The sequence below is a fragment of the Xenopus laevis genome, chromosome 7S (assembly GCF_017654675.1).
Source record: "Xenopus laevis strain J_2021 chromosome 7S, Xenopus_laevis_v10.1, whole genome shotgun sequence".
Taxonomy (NCBI): domain Eukaryota; kingdom Metazoa; phylum Chordata; class Amphibia; order Anura; family Pipidae; genus Xenopus; species Xenopus laevis.
The window spans coordinates 88,640,753-88,657,881 of NC_054384.1; the positions used below are offsets into that span (position 1 = coordinate 88,640,753).

The following is a 17,129-nucleotide window of genomic DNA, read 5'->3' on the forward strand; positions in this document are numbered from 1 at the left end:
AGTCATCCAACTCAATTCAAAATAACTTGTACATAGGATCTTGCTTCGCTATATATCCTCTGGAATGTTACTCCAATCTTCCAGTTGATAGTTTACCAGCTTTATCCATTTGCTGAGAGTAGGGTGAAGGCCCGTCCAGAGTAGGGCCACAGTTTTCTTTGCATAAAACAGCAGAGCTCTCATAAGTAATCTGGATGCAATCGTGGGTAATAAGGAGTCCACCAGGCCCAAGAGGCATGTGATTGGGTTTAGAACTTGGGATAAAGAAAGGGGTGTCAGAGGTTTTTAAGCATCCACTACAGTGTAATGGTTTTACAATAGCAATGTTTCTTCCCAACTGAGAGAGAAGAAATTACCAAACACACGAGGGCAAGTATAGCGGGGCGAACCCCTCCGTGTTTAATTCAAGTCAGTGATGTTAAAAGGAATAGGAATAGGAAAATAGGAATCGTGGTTGCAGGAATCTTCCTAACTGAGCCCATGGCTGTAGGGCATCACTGTAATATTTTATCTGGCTGCAACCAACACACTAATGCTGTAAGTCAGTGACTTTACCTGCTCTGATTTCAGTATAAGGCAGCAATGCAATACACTGCTGACCAACAGCATGCTTGAGTTTTATTTTATCTTAAATACTATAGGAGAAAAAACTATTGGTGAAAAGAATTGTTAAGCATGATGTACAGTTTGAGTGCAGCTTTATATCAACGACAGTTCCCCTTTGAACTAGACCTTAGCATAGGGCAAGCATGGCGCAATACCTGCGTGTGGCACCATTGCATCACTGCAGTATTATAGACAACTGCAGTCTCAGGCCATGAGTCCAACTGAGTAGCAAAGAAAACTAAGAGAACAGGTATGAAATCAGCCCCTGACGCCAAACCTACTGCCACTCCGTGTGCTGCAACTGTACAGTACAACACTAATATTCAGGGATAGATGACTTAGAGTTCTTTGGTATCAGATTCTTGCACAGAGTGATGTAGCCCCACACAATCCTTTGCTGCTGATATCTTTTATTTAGAAGGGATGTATATAATAACTATTATTTAATACGTTAGTTAATAAGAGAACAGCAGCTTCAAGAGTATGAGAGAAAGAAAGAAAGAAAGAAAGAAAGAAAGAAAGAAAGAAAGAAAGAAAGAAAGAAAGAAAGAAAGAAAGAAAGAAAGAAAGAAATCTCCCACACACTCTCACATGAACAGGAAACAGGAAACTATAGACCAGGAAGCTACCCAGAACCAATAAGCAATCACTTACATCACACACAGGCAAATGACATCATAATATGTATCAGTTCAATTCTGGGAAGTGCAGTATTCTGTATAACATAATTCAACACCCTGGCTCATGCAGTTCTAATCTAGTCTTATAGTCCTTATATACTGTACGGTGCTGCATTACTCAGGATGAAAGTGTCTCTCAAAGCAGCATTTGAAAAATGGAAAGAGTGGCAAAAAGATTTACCACTTGTAGAAAAAAACTGTTTAGTCATGCCCATTTTAAGGCCACACCTTCTATTTACCATTTCACCAAATTTGGCAGGCTATGACAATTTGAAAACATTTCTGGGAGTTTTAGGGGGCATGTTTTAGGCGTTTTGCTAATGAATGGGGAAGTTGCCCTTTAAGCTGTGAGTTCCCCCCAAGAGACCTGCTTATTTTAAATTGTTACAATTGCATCTTTGCTTATCTTAAATTGTTACAAATGTAGGCGCTGAGTATTCTGAGGTCTCTGCCAAAAAAGTAAGTCAAAGCATCAGGAACCTGTGGAGATATCAATGCCCTGAATGTATACAGTATTTCTTGCAAGAGCCTTTCTCAGTAGGACTAACATGATACAATGATAGCACCACAGGGTTCCTCACTAATTCACATACTGTTTATAATCATGGTTCCCTCTGGAGTGGCCAATGTATCTTATAGTGGCACCAACATATCCAAGAGGTAGGATGTGATTTATGTGACAATAGAATAGAAGGAGAACTCTATTAGGTTTGTTTTCAAATGCCTGTAAGGCACCAAACAGCTGTCTCCGTTCCCGGAATAGTTAATAGAAGTAACCCAGCGCCATAAATCAGAAATTTGGTGAGACGGGCATGACTTGCACTTCCACTTTGTTTCCTCTGTTTCTGATATTATGGATACAGACACTGGTTATTACCATACAAAATTACCCATACAAAAGCGGCACTACAGCTATTAATGCTTGAGAACCTTTTTCTACACTGATCATAACAAGATGAATTAGAGTGGTTTATTAAAGAGGAAAAACAGAAGGAAATTTAATAATGGTACTATTGATTGGCTTATTCTAAACAATCATAGCTTTCATTAGACTATGAAAAATTTACACAACATTACTCTGCAATGGAAAATGATTGAGGATTTTATTAATATGGAAAATACATGACCCCAATCCTAAATATGCAAAAGTAATGCTTGGTAAAGTTTTAAAATCAAATTAAAACACAATATTCAGTAACCAATTGGGTTTCACTTGTATGTAACCAGTAGATGGGGGTGGGGAACCCCAAAATCACTATTATCCCCTTTCCAAGAGACTTCACCACCGGCAACTATCGGTAGGACACTTAGTACACAAGATTCGGGTGAGCCCTTGCTTAGTTATTGGAGGAAGAGTTAACCACACTGTGCCTCCACCATAACGCAAATTCTTGAAATAACTTGGGTTCTAGAGGTTCTTTTAAAACAGGTAAACTCTTTATTGATGGTAAATTTTAGAAATGGTGGTTGCTGCCTTGAAGCTACACAATGTTTTCAACACTAGTTATCCAGTAAACACTCACAGACTTTCAAGTTTTGTGTTCACAACACCCCAGAGCTATAACAGCCTGCCTTTTGTGCAGGGCTGCATTTAGTTCCGATGCCTAGGCATCGTATTTACGCCGTGCTTGTTGATGTCACGCAACGTATTCAGCTTCGTCACCGTATTTCCTATGGAAATCTGTAAAGGAAGGTGGGGAGGGTTTTAAAAAATGTTTTAAAAAGGCACCTCGAAACCGTACCGCCCTAGGCACAGGCCCTCTGGGAGCTATAAATAAATATGGCCCTGCTTTTGTGCACAATTCCCATTCAAGGCGACTCTCACAGTGGTCCCACACTCCAAGGATCTCTCTTTCCCTATCCCAGCGGCCTTGTTCCCGCAGAATTCCCCTTGATAAAGGCTTTAACGTGGAAACATCGGGGTAAAAGTCATTCAGAGTACAAACACCTTTGTTTTATTACTCCTTCCAGGTTTCCCCTACTGTTACATTTATAGGGGGAGTTTCACATTAAATTTGGCACCCTCAAAACAATTCACAAATATGTGTATGAAAATAATCTGAAGGCCTTTTGCAATATGTTTCTGCATAACAATCAAGTCATAAGGCAGATATATTTTTAGATTTTAGTAAAGGTCTCTTTCCCAATGCCATTTGTTGGTATTGCTTAAGAGTGAAGGCAATGGTGAGAAGAAAAGGCTGAAGCATAGGGACAAAGTGACCTAGAGGATAAGAGCCGAAGAGAAAGTATTATGGTTAGTGATTAATGGTAGTAGATATATAGAGATCCCCACATTACTTTCTCCTTTCACCTTGTGCTGCTGGGTATCATTAATGTAAGAAAATATGAGATGCATTATTTTTGGTTTGACGTAAATCATATTCCTATTTTCTTCTTGGTCTATCAAGGACTACTCTGCTAGCCCGTCATACGATCATCGAAGTGTGGAACAAAACATGGACTTTCCGAATTGTCTGGTTTGCTTATTTCTAAATGAATGTACTAAACCATTGAAATTATTTTTTAGTAGATATGGTATGGAGACCAAAATTATAGAAATATCCCTTATCCAGAAAGATTCTTCAGGTATGGGACCTGTTATCCAGAATGCTGGGGACCTGGGGCTTTCAGGATAGCAGATCATTCCATACCTTTAGTCTACAAGAAACTCCTGTAAACATTAAATAAACTCAACAAGCTGGTTCTGCTTCCAGTAAGGATTAATTATATCTTAGTTTTCTATGTACAGGTATGGGATCAGTTACCGGAAACCCATTATCCAGAAAGTTCCAAAATACAGAAAGGATGTCTCCCATAGACTCCATTTTAATGAAATATTCCAAATTTTAAAAATGATTTCCTATTTATAATAAAAAAAAAACCTTGTACTTGAAGATATAATTAATCCTTATGGGAAGCAAAATCAGTCTATTGGGTTTATTTAATGTTTACATGATTTTCTAGTAGTCTTAAACTATGAAGATCCAAATTATGGAAAAACCCATTATCCGGAAAACACCAGATCCGAACATTCTGGATAACAGGTCCCATACCTGTACAAGGTACTGTTTAATTATTAAAGATACATAAAAATGTGGATTATTTGGATAAAATGGAGTCTATATGGGAGAAGGTATTTCCGTAATTTGGAGCATTTCAGTTAACAGGTCCCCGGATAACTGAATCCCATACCTGTAATATTATGCCTAGTACTAGAGAATGATCGGCAAAAAAAAAAATACAAATTAGACTGAAGGGAAAATTCATCGTAAAATGTTTTCAGAGCTTTAATTGTCTTTTAAAATAAAGAAAAAAATGAGGATATACAGTAGCTTAAACTGCGCACTATAATAATTGTGTACATAGTTACATTGTCGTTACATTTATGTCCATTAACCTGTTCTCTTTGCAGTTCTATATACATCACACTACCTACCCAATTTAAGCAATATGGCAACTCCCATCCATCCTCGTGGACTGAAATATTCAAAGTGTAAGCAGTGTACCCACTTGGTAAACAATATCCTAGTAATTCAATGCCTGCTCTACTGACAAGTAGGAAAACGTTTCCCTTCGATCTGCCTGGTGGTTCAGCATTTGCTGCAATGCAGGGAGAAGTTCTCTGGCGTGGACAGGGTTAAAAGAAGCATTCCATTTTATTTTGCAGCTTCATCGGGAAGGCTGTTTGGTGTAATGTGTGTCCATCTCTTTTTAAGGAAGGAAATAGTAATCTGACACATTGCCAATCTAAATTAGTAATATGGATGGCTATCCATCCTGCATAGAGAATTAAAGCTTTCATACCAAACATCAGCACCCAGACAATGGACATTAGTTTGCCTAGTTGCACATTATTTTCTTTGGAGAAGGCCATTAACACATAATGAAACCAGGCTTAAGTTGTCAAAGCATTTATATGTCAATATTATAATTTCACAAGCATCACATTACAGTGCACTTGCTATTTCTAAAATAAAGAGGGGGGGAGTTTCAGTATCTGAGATAATACCTCTCAGGACTTGCTGCAATGCAGTGAGAAGGTCTCTGGCACCCAGGGGGTTCCTAACTATACAGTTTTATACGTTATTATTCAGGAAGCTGATTCAGTTACGATACATGGCTGTCATCATAATGCTTCAATATCAACAAAAATGGGTTTCTGTTCACAGTTACATTATATCTTAAATCCAAAATGGAAAAAACAACAACAACAACAAACTACTGTCAACAAAAGCAGTCTTCTACTTGCAGATCATAAGTGTTGGTGACAGTGTGGTCCAGCAGGTCCGGCTAAAAAGAATTAAATATGCACTCATGATCCTGGTATGTTTGCTCCAACCTACCACTAGATGTCCCTGTTTTCAGTTTATGAAGTCTTATTTACCAGTGAAATCAGGAGAAGATTAATACACAGGCTAGCCTAAGCCAAGATAGGGACCCAGTGTGATCAAGGGCCCATTTCTATTTTCTCCATTATTTATTTTTTATTTTAAGTTGCACAGCTAAGACGCACTGGATAGGAGAAGAAGGCAGATAAAGGGAGGAATATAATTCGCAAAATGCAAAACAATTCGCACCAATAAGAATAAAAATCCACATCTCGCAATGTAATATTGTTCCTTAAACTGTTATTGCATTGAGAATTTTAATTGCGCACTCTTAAGAAGTGCTTGAAGGTGACGTAATCTTTTGGAGCGAACATAACTTTTTCAGCAAGAAGTTGTATTACATTTACTGCGCATTGGCGCAAACTATAAAATTCACAAACGGTCTTCCACTGTCGGAAGTGGTCGCTAAACAGTTTCCGGGTTCGCAAAAGCTATATTAAATTTGTGCAAAGCACATTGCGAATAGTTTGTCCATTACTGACTTTTATTACATTCCCCCGAAAGTGCATTCGTTTGCCCAGATGCATGCAGACCCAGTGACTGATGTGAACCAAACCCGACCTAGCTCGTATGCACATGTGCCTTGATCTGCATGTATCAGGACCCAGCAGTAGCCTAGAAGGGGGCCCTGTGTGGATGTAGCCTAGGGCCCCACATGTCATTAATCTGAAAAGTTCCATTTTCCAGTGCCTTAGATTTCACATTGCTGAGTTATATGAAATGCAATGGTGGATTGCAAGTTGAATGGCAACTCTGGTACACAAAGGGTTAAATGGCACTAAAATCAGCTGCAGCCAGTGGTAGAGCTATGCAAATGTACAAGTACCTTGTTGGGGCATTGCCTTATCTTTGGCTTCACCGGGTGAAAAAAAAGTCTCACCTTGTGAGACTTGCAAAAAAAGGCAGTAATCCATGGCGACCAATCTAATTTTTGCACCATTATTCCTGTAGCTGCCTGTAGTGGTGTAACTGCCTATTAGCAGATGTTGCGATACCTGGGAGGCCCAGGGGACTATGACATTCTATATATTTATTCACAGTCTTATGGAGTCCCTGGGTGGTCTGACAATTAGTTAAACGAAGCAAAAAATGTTAGACTACAATTAGAACTTTTGGAAAAAATTGAGCCCCTAGTGAACTACGCCTATGACACCCAGAGGAGTGAGCACCCAGGAATCAGACATGGATTCAAGTGCATTGTGCTTTCATCTAGACATACAAGGGCCAATACTGAGTCCAACCTAAGTCAGTCCAAGTATGGGGCCAAGATGATCAGATCTTTCCTTGTATGGACAGCTTTAGTAGTTAGCAGCATGTACAGTATGTTGGAAAGCTAAGTTGCACCTTGTTGTAGAACTGCATCATATATATATATATCTCACAAACTGTAGAAAAATATCTATTAATTGTGTAGCATTATACCAATGTTGCACAGGTATTGTGTTAAAAGTTCATGATTCGAAGGTTGGAAATTAGGACTGAAGGAGAAAGGATTTATAAGAAAAAGCCTAAACAACAAAACTCTTGATTCATAGCAATATGAGAGTATGTCTATAGAAAGCACAGTGAGTGCTTGTGATTTGCATGCCAGAACTATCCATCACTATGTATTATAGGCTCATTCAACATTTATCAATTTAAATACAAATGGGTATTAATATACTTTTGTGTACGTTTTTTTTCCCTTTAAGAATTCACTGAAGCACTTAGCAATAGTGGTCGTTAATCTTTCGTAAAACATTTCAACAACTATTTACGTTTATTTCCATGTGGGTGGGTTCATGTTGGAATCTGAACTGCAGACTCTAAGGGGGAAACTTGCAGCACTGAGGGCAGTGGCAAACATGGGGGAGAAAAGGAGGCTCTCAGAGCAACCACTGGCAGGGGCCAGTGTTGTGGGGGGTGGAGACGCGGCAGGGGAGGCTAATAAGGGAGATAGTTTCATGACAGTCAAGAGGGGAAGTAGGGGACAGAAGGGTAGGGGGGCTGGTCCATAGCTTGTCCAAAGCAACAGATTTGTAATTTTGGCTGAAGATGCTGGGGAGGACAGCTCTGAACTGGCATTTATGGAGCAATGTATGGAGCTCGGTATTGGGTCCACTTGTATTTAACTTCTTCATTTGCAACTTATGGGAGGGTATTGTAAATAATGTATCAGTGTTTGCAGTTGCCACAAAACTACCCAGCCTAATTAAGTCCATCCAGGATGCGGCATCCTTGCAACAGGACCTTGACAAACTGGCAATCTGGGCAGCTAAGTGGTAGATGAGATTCAATGTTGATAAAAGTCATGCACCTGGGGTGTAAAAATATCCAAGCCACTTATACCCTTAATAGGACTGAACTAGTCAAATCCAGAATGGAAAATAACCTTGGAGTCCTTGTAGATAAGAAACGTGGCTGTAGCAAGCAATGCCAGTCAGCAGCATCAAGGGCAAATCAAGTCTTGAGTTGTATTAAAAGGGGCATATACTCGCGGGAGGAGGGGGTCATTCTTCCACTGTACAGAGCACTGGTAAGGCCCCATCTAGAATATGGCGTACAGTTTTGGTCTCCAGCGCTCAAACAGGACATTATTGTATTAGAGAGGGTACAGAGAAGGGCAACTAAGCTGGTAAAAGGTATCCAAAATCTCAGCTATGAGGAAAAACTGTCCAAGTTAGGGTTGTTTGCACTGCAGAAGAGGTGCTTAAAGGGTGATATGATAACTATGTATAAATATATATGGCAGTGGTCCCCAACCAGTGGCTCGTGAGCAACATGTTGCTCACCAACTACTTGGTTTATTGCTCCCAGTGCCGTCAAAGCAGGTGCTTCTTTTTGAATTCCTGGTTTGGGGCAAGTTATAGTTGCATAAAAACTAGGTGTACTGCCAATTAGATCCTCCTGTATGTTACTGGTCCACATAGGGGCTACCGAATAGCCAATCACAGCCCTTATTTGGCACCCCCAGGAACTTTTTTCAAGCATGCATTGCTCCCCAACTCTTTTTTACATTTGAATGTGGCTCACGATTAAGAAAGGTTGGGGCCCCTGATATAAGGGATTATATAATAATCTCTGTAATGCTTTATTTACTAGTAGGTCTTTCCAACTGACACAAGGTCACCCATTCAGATTAGAAGAACGGAGGTTCTGCCTCAATATTTGGAAAGGGAGAGCGGTGAAGATGTAGCATTCTCTCCCTGAATCAGTCCAACAGTCTGATACATTAGATAGCTTTAAGAAGGGGTTAGATGGCTTTTTAGCAAGTGAGGGAATACAGGGTTATGGAAGATAGCTCATAGTTAAAGTTGATCAGATAAGTCCGATTGCCATATTGAAGTCAGAAAGAATTTTTTTTTACATCTCTGCAAATTGGAGTGGATTCAAATTGGATTTTTTTCCTTCCTCTGGATAAACTAGCAGTTTGGCAGGTTATATATAGACTAAAAAGGTTTAACTTGATGGACATGTGCCTTTTTTCAACCTAACTTACTATGTTATTACAGTATGTTATTAGGTTACTATTTTTAATTATTTATGGTAAGTATAGGTTTATGGTCAAAGCATCAAATGGAAGTACCTGGTGACTAAGTCTTTGGTGACTGACCCCAAAGTAAAATAAAAACACACTAACACAGAGGAAAAAGACCATCAAGACTAGGTTTGAAACCTAAAGTAATGTAAAATAACCTTTTAGAAGTGTTTTAATGTATGCTATGGTTAGGACTGGTCTAAATCGCTTATTTCTGCATGTGTTTTGGTCATGGTAAGCATGACAATAAATTTCAATTAAAGTCCCTTTCATTTTCTGTTGTTTCTTCTAGCACACGACACTGGCTTGGTTACTCTTCAGGTTGCCTACAACAGCCAGATCATCTCCAGCTCTGTTGTTTTTGAATATAAAGCAAGAGCCCTGCCAACACTGCCCTCTTCTCAGCACGACTGGCTCTCCTTGGATGGTAAGGCTACATACGCTGTCAGTTTTCAATCCCAGAATGCACAACTGTAACTATAAGGACAAAATCTTGAGTAGTAGATGTCTTACTTAACAGAATTAAACCTACGTACATCTTAAATTATGAATCCCAGCACTGCAATCTATTGCCATCATAAAGGTTTTATTCACATTAACCTAACGATCTAGAAACCGAGTACTTACAATATATGTAGCTTTATGAAAAGGTCATGTTTGTGGGCTACTCTACCTGCTATATGTGAAAACACATCACCCCTCATTAGGTAAATAACTGAGAAAAAAAGCATTTTAAAAACCTTTTAAGGCTGTCAAACAGAGAGAAGCATCTTATACTGTTTTATTTTTAATGTCTCATGGTGTAGATGTCTGTAAAGTGAGAAACTATACATTTCTGAGTCCCAGAATTTGAGTTAAAGGGGAACTTCAGCTTCCAAACCGAAATTTGATAGCGAGGCCCACATAACACAGAAACCCCTAATATACCCATCAACCTGTTTCTTTAAAAAGTATGAATAAATGCCATTTTCTATGCTGAAATCCAGCTGTTTAACAGTTCTCTTTCTGCATCATTTGAAATCCTGGCAGGTAAGGAGGGACTAAACACTGATGTTACAAATTGTAACAACGTCTCCACAGTTTACAGACAGCATGCAGGAACTACATAACCCACAATGCATTGCACCGTAATGTTCCATTCCTTATCGAAATTAGGTGTGCAGGGAATTGTGGGGTTTGGAGGATGCAGGCTGAGGACAGATGGCTGTTGATACAAAGTAACAGTAGTCAGTCAGCTCAGCAAAGTAGTCAGACAGATCAGCAGGAGAGCAGGGGGCTATGCTTAAGGAACTGTTCCAAATCATTAAAAATCATGAAAAGTCTGCATATTTTTTAATTGATATTAATGCAAAGTTGCTTGAAATTATGTTTACTTTTCAAAAAGCTTAAGTTTTGTGTGGAGTTCCCCTTTAACAATGGGAAAATTATATATAGAAAAACACTGATGTTCAAACAATTTGTTCTAATACAGGTTTTACTAATACATTTATGTGTGTGGTCAAACAAATCTAGCAGATGGTCTCTTTAAACACAGCATTGGGTTGGACAATAAATATGATTATTATTTATGTATATTTGTCAGAAGTTTCACCCAGTACCAAATATATCACACAAGATATTCCATTTAGTGGACACTAATACTCAAGACACCCTTAGCAGAGGTAAGCAGTGGCTCTAGTAGGTTGGAGTTGGGACCAAGGAGGATACTGTATGCAGAAAAGTCCAATTTGCGGTATCCAAGGGGTTAAGTTAGTTCGTCATATCCAGGCAACAAAATCAGTGCAGGCAGCAAAATCAGAATTCAAAGCATGAGGTCAAGAACCGATGGATCAATGCAAGAAAACAATTAAGGAGCACCCAGGAACTTTAGCGAGAAAGTTCTATATTTTGGCATTGAACCCTGGTCTCTGGCATCCTTTGATTTTGAATTTTCACAACTAAAAACAGCTCAATTACATCACGTGCCACTGCATCATGATGATGTCACGTGGTGGTCATGGGTGCCGTCGCCTTTAATCTGAAGCTTGAAGAGTGAATGGCTAAAGAACATGTTGTTGCCGAGCAGCCACAATAACTGGACTGAACCCAACATATTGTGCTGCTATTAAGGTTGTTAATTACTTAATGGATGCCCTTGAGCTTGGTAGCATAGAGGCAAGTAACTAGAATGCAGAGATGTATTAGAGTACTTGGCTAAACCATTCCATTCATGGACATGGTGCATGTGTTCTTTATGGCCACAGGCCTGGGTTTACGATTTATATATCAAATAGTTTTTATAAAATGAAGGCAGAAAAGTGCAGCACTACAAAATAAGATGTTTGTGTTTATTGAGAGGGAGCCAAGTTTCTTCAGGAGAGATGTCCATTCCTCATATCAGTCAATTATTCACTAGAATAATTGGCCCTCTTTACATACAGAATGAAAGAAGTAAGAATACTGTAAATATTACCTGTACACTTTTGTTCATACTTCAAGTCTCTTTCTAATGTTTCCCTTGTATATGTTTTACAATATCAATGACAATTTGAACCAATCTAGCTGCATGGTTCCACAGGTCTGTTATCCCAAAGACTGGCTGGGTACTATGTCTATATAATACACAAAAGCCATGAATATCTTGTAAATGATATCCTTATAAATGGTGAGTAGTGATGTCATTTCTGTCACATGACTCACTTAAACATATTTATTACAATAAATAAAGTACCCCCTGTTGCAAAATGAGAGTATATTATAAGTTACATCGGAGTTCCTTGGCCTCGTGTTTTTATATGGTCATGAAACTCCTCTGTAATTTATAATATCCTTATAATTTACAAGATTGGGTACTTTATTCACTATATAATTTACAGAATCAGCCGAGTAGAATAGCACATCCTTTGAAACACTTATGAGATTTTCCAAATTGAATTTACTGTATATAGTGTATCATAGTCCTCCAAATCAGGGATTGGCAACCTCCATTCCTTTAGTTCAATCTGATAATTATTTGAAAACATCATGTTGTCTAATTTATTACAAAGGACATGAAATAGCCATGGACCTGTCTCAGCCTTTTCATTAACACCCAATGTAATAATAGTTTCAGCAGAAGATAGTTACTTATATTTAATATTGTTCCGTTGATAGAGTACATCAGACAGTTTCACATGCTGTAAAATCATGGGTATTTTGATGGTTGTACTGAATATTGAAGGGCAGGTAATGTTGTTGCTGTACCAATAATATACTAAACACAAGCTAAAAATGTAATATATTTTATAGCAGGGTATACCAGTTGCTTCCTAGTCTAAGCCTCAAGTCCCAACGACCTCAACCTGCCACCAACACAGTGAACTACCCCTTTAAACTGAAAAATAGCTGAAAAACTGAAAAAAAGCGGATTTCACTTGGAATGTTCTGAGGCAGAACATGTATTTTATAAAAATGTAAACAAATGGCTATTCTCTCCAGAGGGTAGATTCACTAATGGGCGAACGTTCACCAGCGTCAGCATCGCACACCTCGCACCACTTCGCCAGGCGCAAATACGCTACGACTATGGCAATTCACTAATTTGTAACGTTTCGTCCTGGGTGCTGAATGCTGGGGACTTTTCGCTAGCGTTACTTCGGCAGGGCGTGCATTTCATAGCGAAGATGCGCTGGCGTTCGTTTGCCTAGCGAAAATTAGCTAGTGATTTTGCTAGTGATCTTGCGCTAAGGTCAATTTGCATAGGGCAGGTAATTTAAAGTTGTATGGAGGTCTTTATTATAAATGTTAGTGCAAATGCTTGAAGTTACCACTTTTTATTAAAAATGTCCAGGGAACCTTAATAAAAACAATGCCTTACACATGAGCCCACTGTAAAATGTTATGAAATGTCTGTAGAAAACCGGTTACCCAAAAAAAAAGTTTGTTAGGACTTTTCCAGGCTATCCCGCTTCAAAAAAGGAAAAGTCGCCAACGTTTTTTGAACTTTGATGCATTTTCGGGACACAGGACATGACGTAAGTGAGGAAGTTTCTTTTAAGCACTTCGCCTAGTCTGAGGTGGCAAAGTCAAATCTGGCAAAAGAGGCAGGGTTCAGTAAAATCCACTACTTGCGGAGTAACGACCTTTCATCAGAGCGAAAAGTCGCCTGGTGTTAGAGTGCGAACGAATGCTAGTGATGGTCTCTTTCACTAGCGAATTGACGCCTGTGCCTGTTAGTGAATATGCGATGTCCCTGCGGATGGTAACACTGGCGAATTGTTGCTAGCGTTAGCCACTTCATTCTTTAGTGAATCTACCCCCAAGTCTCACCTTAAAGGAAAACTATACCCCCCAAACAATGTAGGTCTCTATTAAAAGATACTGAGTAAAACAGCTCATGTGTAAAACCCTGCTTCATGTAAATGAACCATTATCATAATAATATACTTTTTTAGTAGTATGTGCCATTGGGTAATCATAAATAGAAAATTGCCATTTTAAAAAATAAGGGCCGCCCCCTGAGATCGTAAGATTCACTTTGCACACATACAAACCACATGTAAGGTCACATGAGCCAATTAACAGACAGAGTTCTGCCTTTTGCTTCCTCACTTCTTCCTGTTACAGTTAGTGTTGTAGTATTTCTGGTCAGGTGATCTCTGAGGCAGCACAGATAGAGTCACGAAATGGTGGTTCAAGGCAAGAGATGTAAAAGGGCAATCTTTATGTAAATATATATTCCAGTTTGGTGAGATTCTTTAATATGTAATTCAATTTGATATAAACTATCTGTTGCTTAAGTATTCATTTTGGGGGTATAGTTTTCCTTTAACTACCCTCAGACTAAAGCTGAGTTTAAATGAACTGTACATACACTTTAGTTTTGGTCCGGGTTTTATTTCACTATCCATGTATTCTGATTTTTTTAGATTTACTGAGCCTTACCATAAATATTGGTGGGTTGCATTTCATTTTGCATTTCACTTTGCATATACTTTGCGGTTATTGGATTACAATGCTTTCACTTAATCAGTTATAATTTGTTTTATGTGGTATGCAATGAGCAATGAACTAATCAAAGAAGAAAGAGCACAGCATAAAAATGAAAAAGTAACTTGCAATGATTCTTCTGCAATTGGGGGCCTGTCAGATGCATTACCACTGGGTTAGGCATATTGGATCCTCTGCTGATTTTATGCTAGTTAAGCTGGGAGGTATACCAAAATGGGGACAATATACTAAGTTTAGTACTAAATTGTAGTTATCCATAGCACCAAATCAGATCAGGGCCGGAACTCAGGGTAGGCAAAGTAGGCTAGGGCACAAAGCTGGGGGGGCATGCACCTTCTCTGGCTCCTACCCCATGTCCGGTCACCTCTCTGTTCACAGTCACAAATACGGAGCGCTCACCTCCCAAAGAAGTCCACCGTTGTTGTGTCAGGTGCTGAACCTGAAGACCCTATCCTGTCCTAGGGTCACATCCATACATTGAAAAAATCACCAGCAGCACACTGTTAGATTTGCAAGAAAGTGCTCAAGTGCAAAATTTATTTAGCCCATAGCATACAAAAAAGGCAACGTTTCGGGCCTCCCAGGCCCTTTATCCAGCCCCCTGTTACACCATCAACAATCCTTTTAAAGTGAGGGAAAGGGGCATATACACAAGCCACACCCCCTTCCTGTAAACATCCAATCACAATATTTCAATTATTTATACATCTGTAACACATCCGTCCCATGTGATTCTAAAAATTTATCATTTTAAAATGATTGTTAAAAATTACAGCAAAAATGTTTTTTATCAGAAATATACAGAAAGTTAAAAAAAATTCAAAAATTTAAAAAAAAAATTTATATAAAAAAAATTGTCCAAATTGAATCCCAGTGAATAGATTCACAATAAAGTCCATTTGTTATTCCAAAAGAAGTCCCTTTGTGCTCCAAAAACCTTGTGATTTGGGAAAATAGTAAAAATGGTTAAAATACAGATAACATTGTATATTAGTATAACATACCTCAGACGCCCATATGACAAACATTGCATATCATCAGTTTGAACTTCCGTGTCCATTTGCACATGAGTGCCAGCGTCCATTCGCGCATGTGCACCAGCATACTGTATATATGCGACATGTGCGCATCTGTTCGCGCATACACGCACTGCGTGCTGCAGCCTAGGGCGCCTGGCCCAGCTCTGAATCTTATCCATAATAAGACTGATCAAAACTAATTGCTGACTACTTGAAGCTGCTCTGATGCAATTAGCACCTGTGTGAGCAATACCCCTTGTCTCATACTTGCAGCCTCGGAATTTTGGTTGGTTTGGGGCTGTGTTTCTGCCCTGGTTAAGGCTTGGATAAATAATGGTAGCCCGCATGTGGTGCAAATATTCAGAAAATAAATGTGCCATAAGTGAGACGCAATAAGGTTACCCTGACCTGACCTCCAGTGATATAAGTACTGAACCTTATCAACTGCACCAACATAACATGTTATTGATGGCTATTATACAATCCAACAATTATTTTATCCCAAGCAAAGCAGCCAAGTAAAAAGATTAAAAACCGGCATTAGTGATGGGCGAATTTATTCGCTAGGTGCGAATTCGCGGCGAATTTGTGCGATTCGCTGCCATCGAATACATTCGCGATACGCCCGAAAAAATTCGCCCGAAAAATTCGTCCATCAAAAACGGGCGCCGGTGTCAAAAACGAGACGCTGGCGCCGTTTTGCAAATTTTTCGCCATTTCGCGAATTTCGCCCGAAATTTGTGAATTTTTCAGCGAAGCAAAACGGCGCGAATTCACCCATCACTAACCGGCATAGAAGGCTTTTATTGTTTATGGAACTTGGAAATTAACTGTAAATTCTCTCAGTTTTCTCCTATCTAAAATTATGTTTAATTTTATTTATCAGACATGAAGAGTAATTTTATATTTATTCTTCTGCCTATAACAACTGACAGTATAGAATATTTCTTCTGGGACTCTGCCACCTTGTCTGGAAAAAATAACCAGCCTCTTCCTCGTTGTCGCTAAGTACATCAAATGTCCTCAAACATCTCCTCCCAACTGCCAGGAACTATTTATGGGTACAGCACAACCCTACATTTTAGGGATGCACCAAATTCAGGATTCAATCATATCTCAGCACGTTTACCAGATTTCAGTTGAATCTTTAGTCCTCAGTCAAACCAAATCTGAACCCTATTTTTTTGAGGGAATGTTTGTCAAATTTAAATTAAAAAAAGTAAAATTTGATTCTGTATTTGGGCAAAACTACTAAATTCGCATAATAACAGAAAACAAATAAAACTCAAGTAACTAATATGAAAGTTAGTCTCAAACGAACCAGCAACAAAGTATATTTAATGCAAATGAAATAATGAATACAGAGTAACACTGAGGCTGTAGACCTCAAACTCTTGCCTAATACATAGATACGCATTAAGCCTCTATAATTCTGTTATCTGCATTTAGTTTTTCATAAACATAACAAAAAGATGTACCATATCTTTACATTTTATTTTTTCAAAAATTTTAATAATCAAGCTTAAAGGGAAACATTCGTTATAATATAATTACTGCATGTTGCTGGGGGCTCGTTTTCTGCATTGGACTAAATCAGGTTGCTTGAAAATATGATTTATTTGTTTCAAGGATATACATTTGTTTTATTAATGATCTATTTTTTCTGGCATCTGTACAGGGGAAATGAACTTATTTTTGTCAGTTTTACTTTATCTTTTTATTTTATTACAACAATACATTTTTTTTTTTTTTGCCCAAGTCTGCCATTTGTCTTCTTATTTTACTGGAGCTTCACAATGAAAAATGGAGTCTCTATTAGCTTCTCAGTTTATATGAAATGGAGTTTTGCACTAGACCACTAGGCTGAAACCAGCTAAAATCTCATTGATATCTCATACAAATATCCTGACACAAATGCCTCTGGCTTGGCAAATATGTGTTTGTTTCTTTA

At 38.6% G+C, this 17,129-nt stretch overlaps 1 protein-coding gene across 9 annotated transcripts in view; it reads left to right on the top strand.

Moving 5' to 3' along the window:
* Positions 1-17,129, top strand: part of LOC108697250 (calmodulin-binding transcription activator 1) — a 1,304,230-nt gene that overhangs the window by 1,158,967 nt on the left and 128,134 nt on the right. For all 9 annotated transcript variants that reach the window (XM_041571497.1, XM_041571493.1, XM_041571494.1 and 6 more), the window contains one exon: positions 9,484-9,618. In XM_041571497.1, the coding sequence (XP_041427431.1) occupies positions 9,484-9,618 (135 nt within the window). The remainder of the gene's footprint in view (positions 1-9,483; positions 9,619-17,129) is intronic.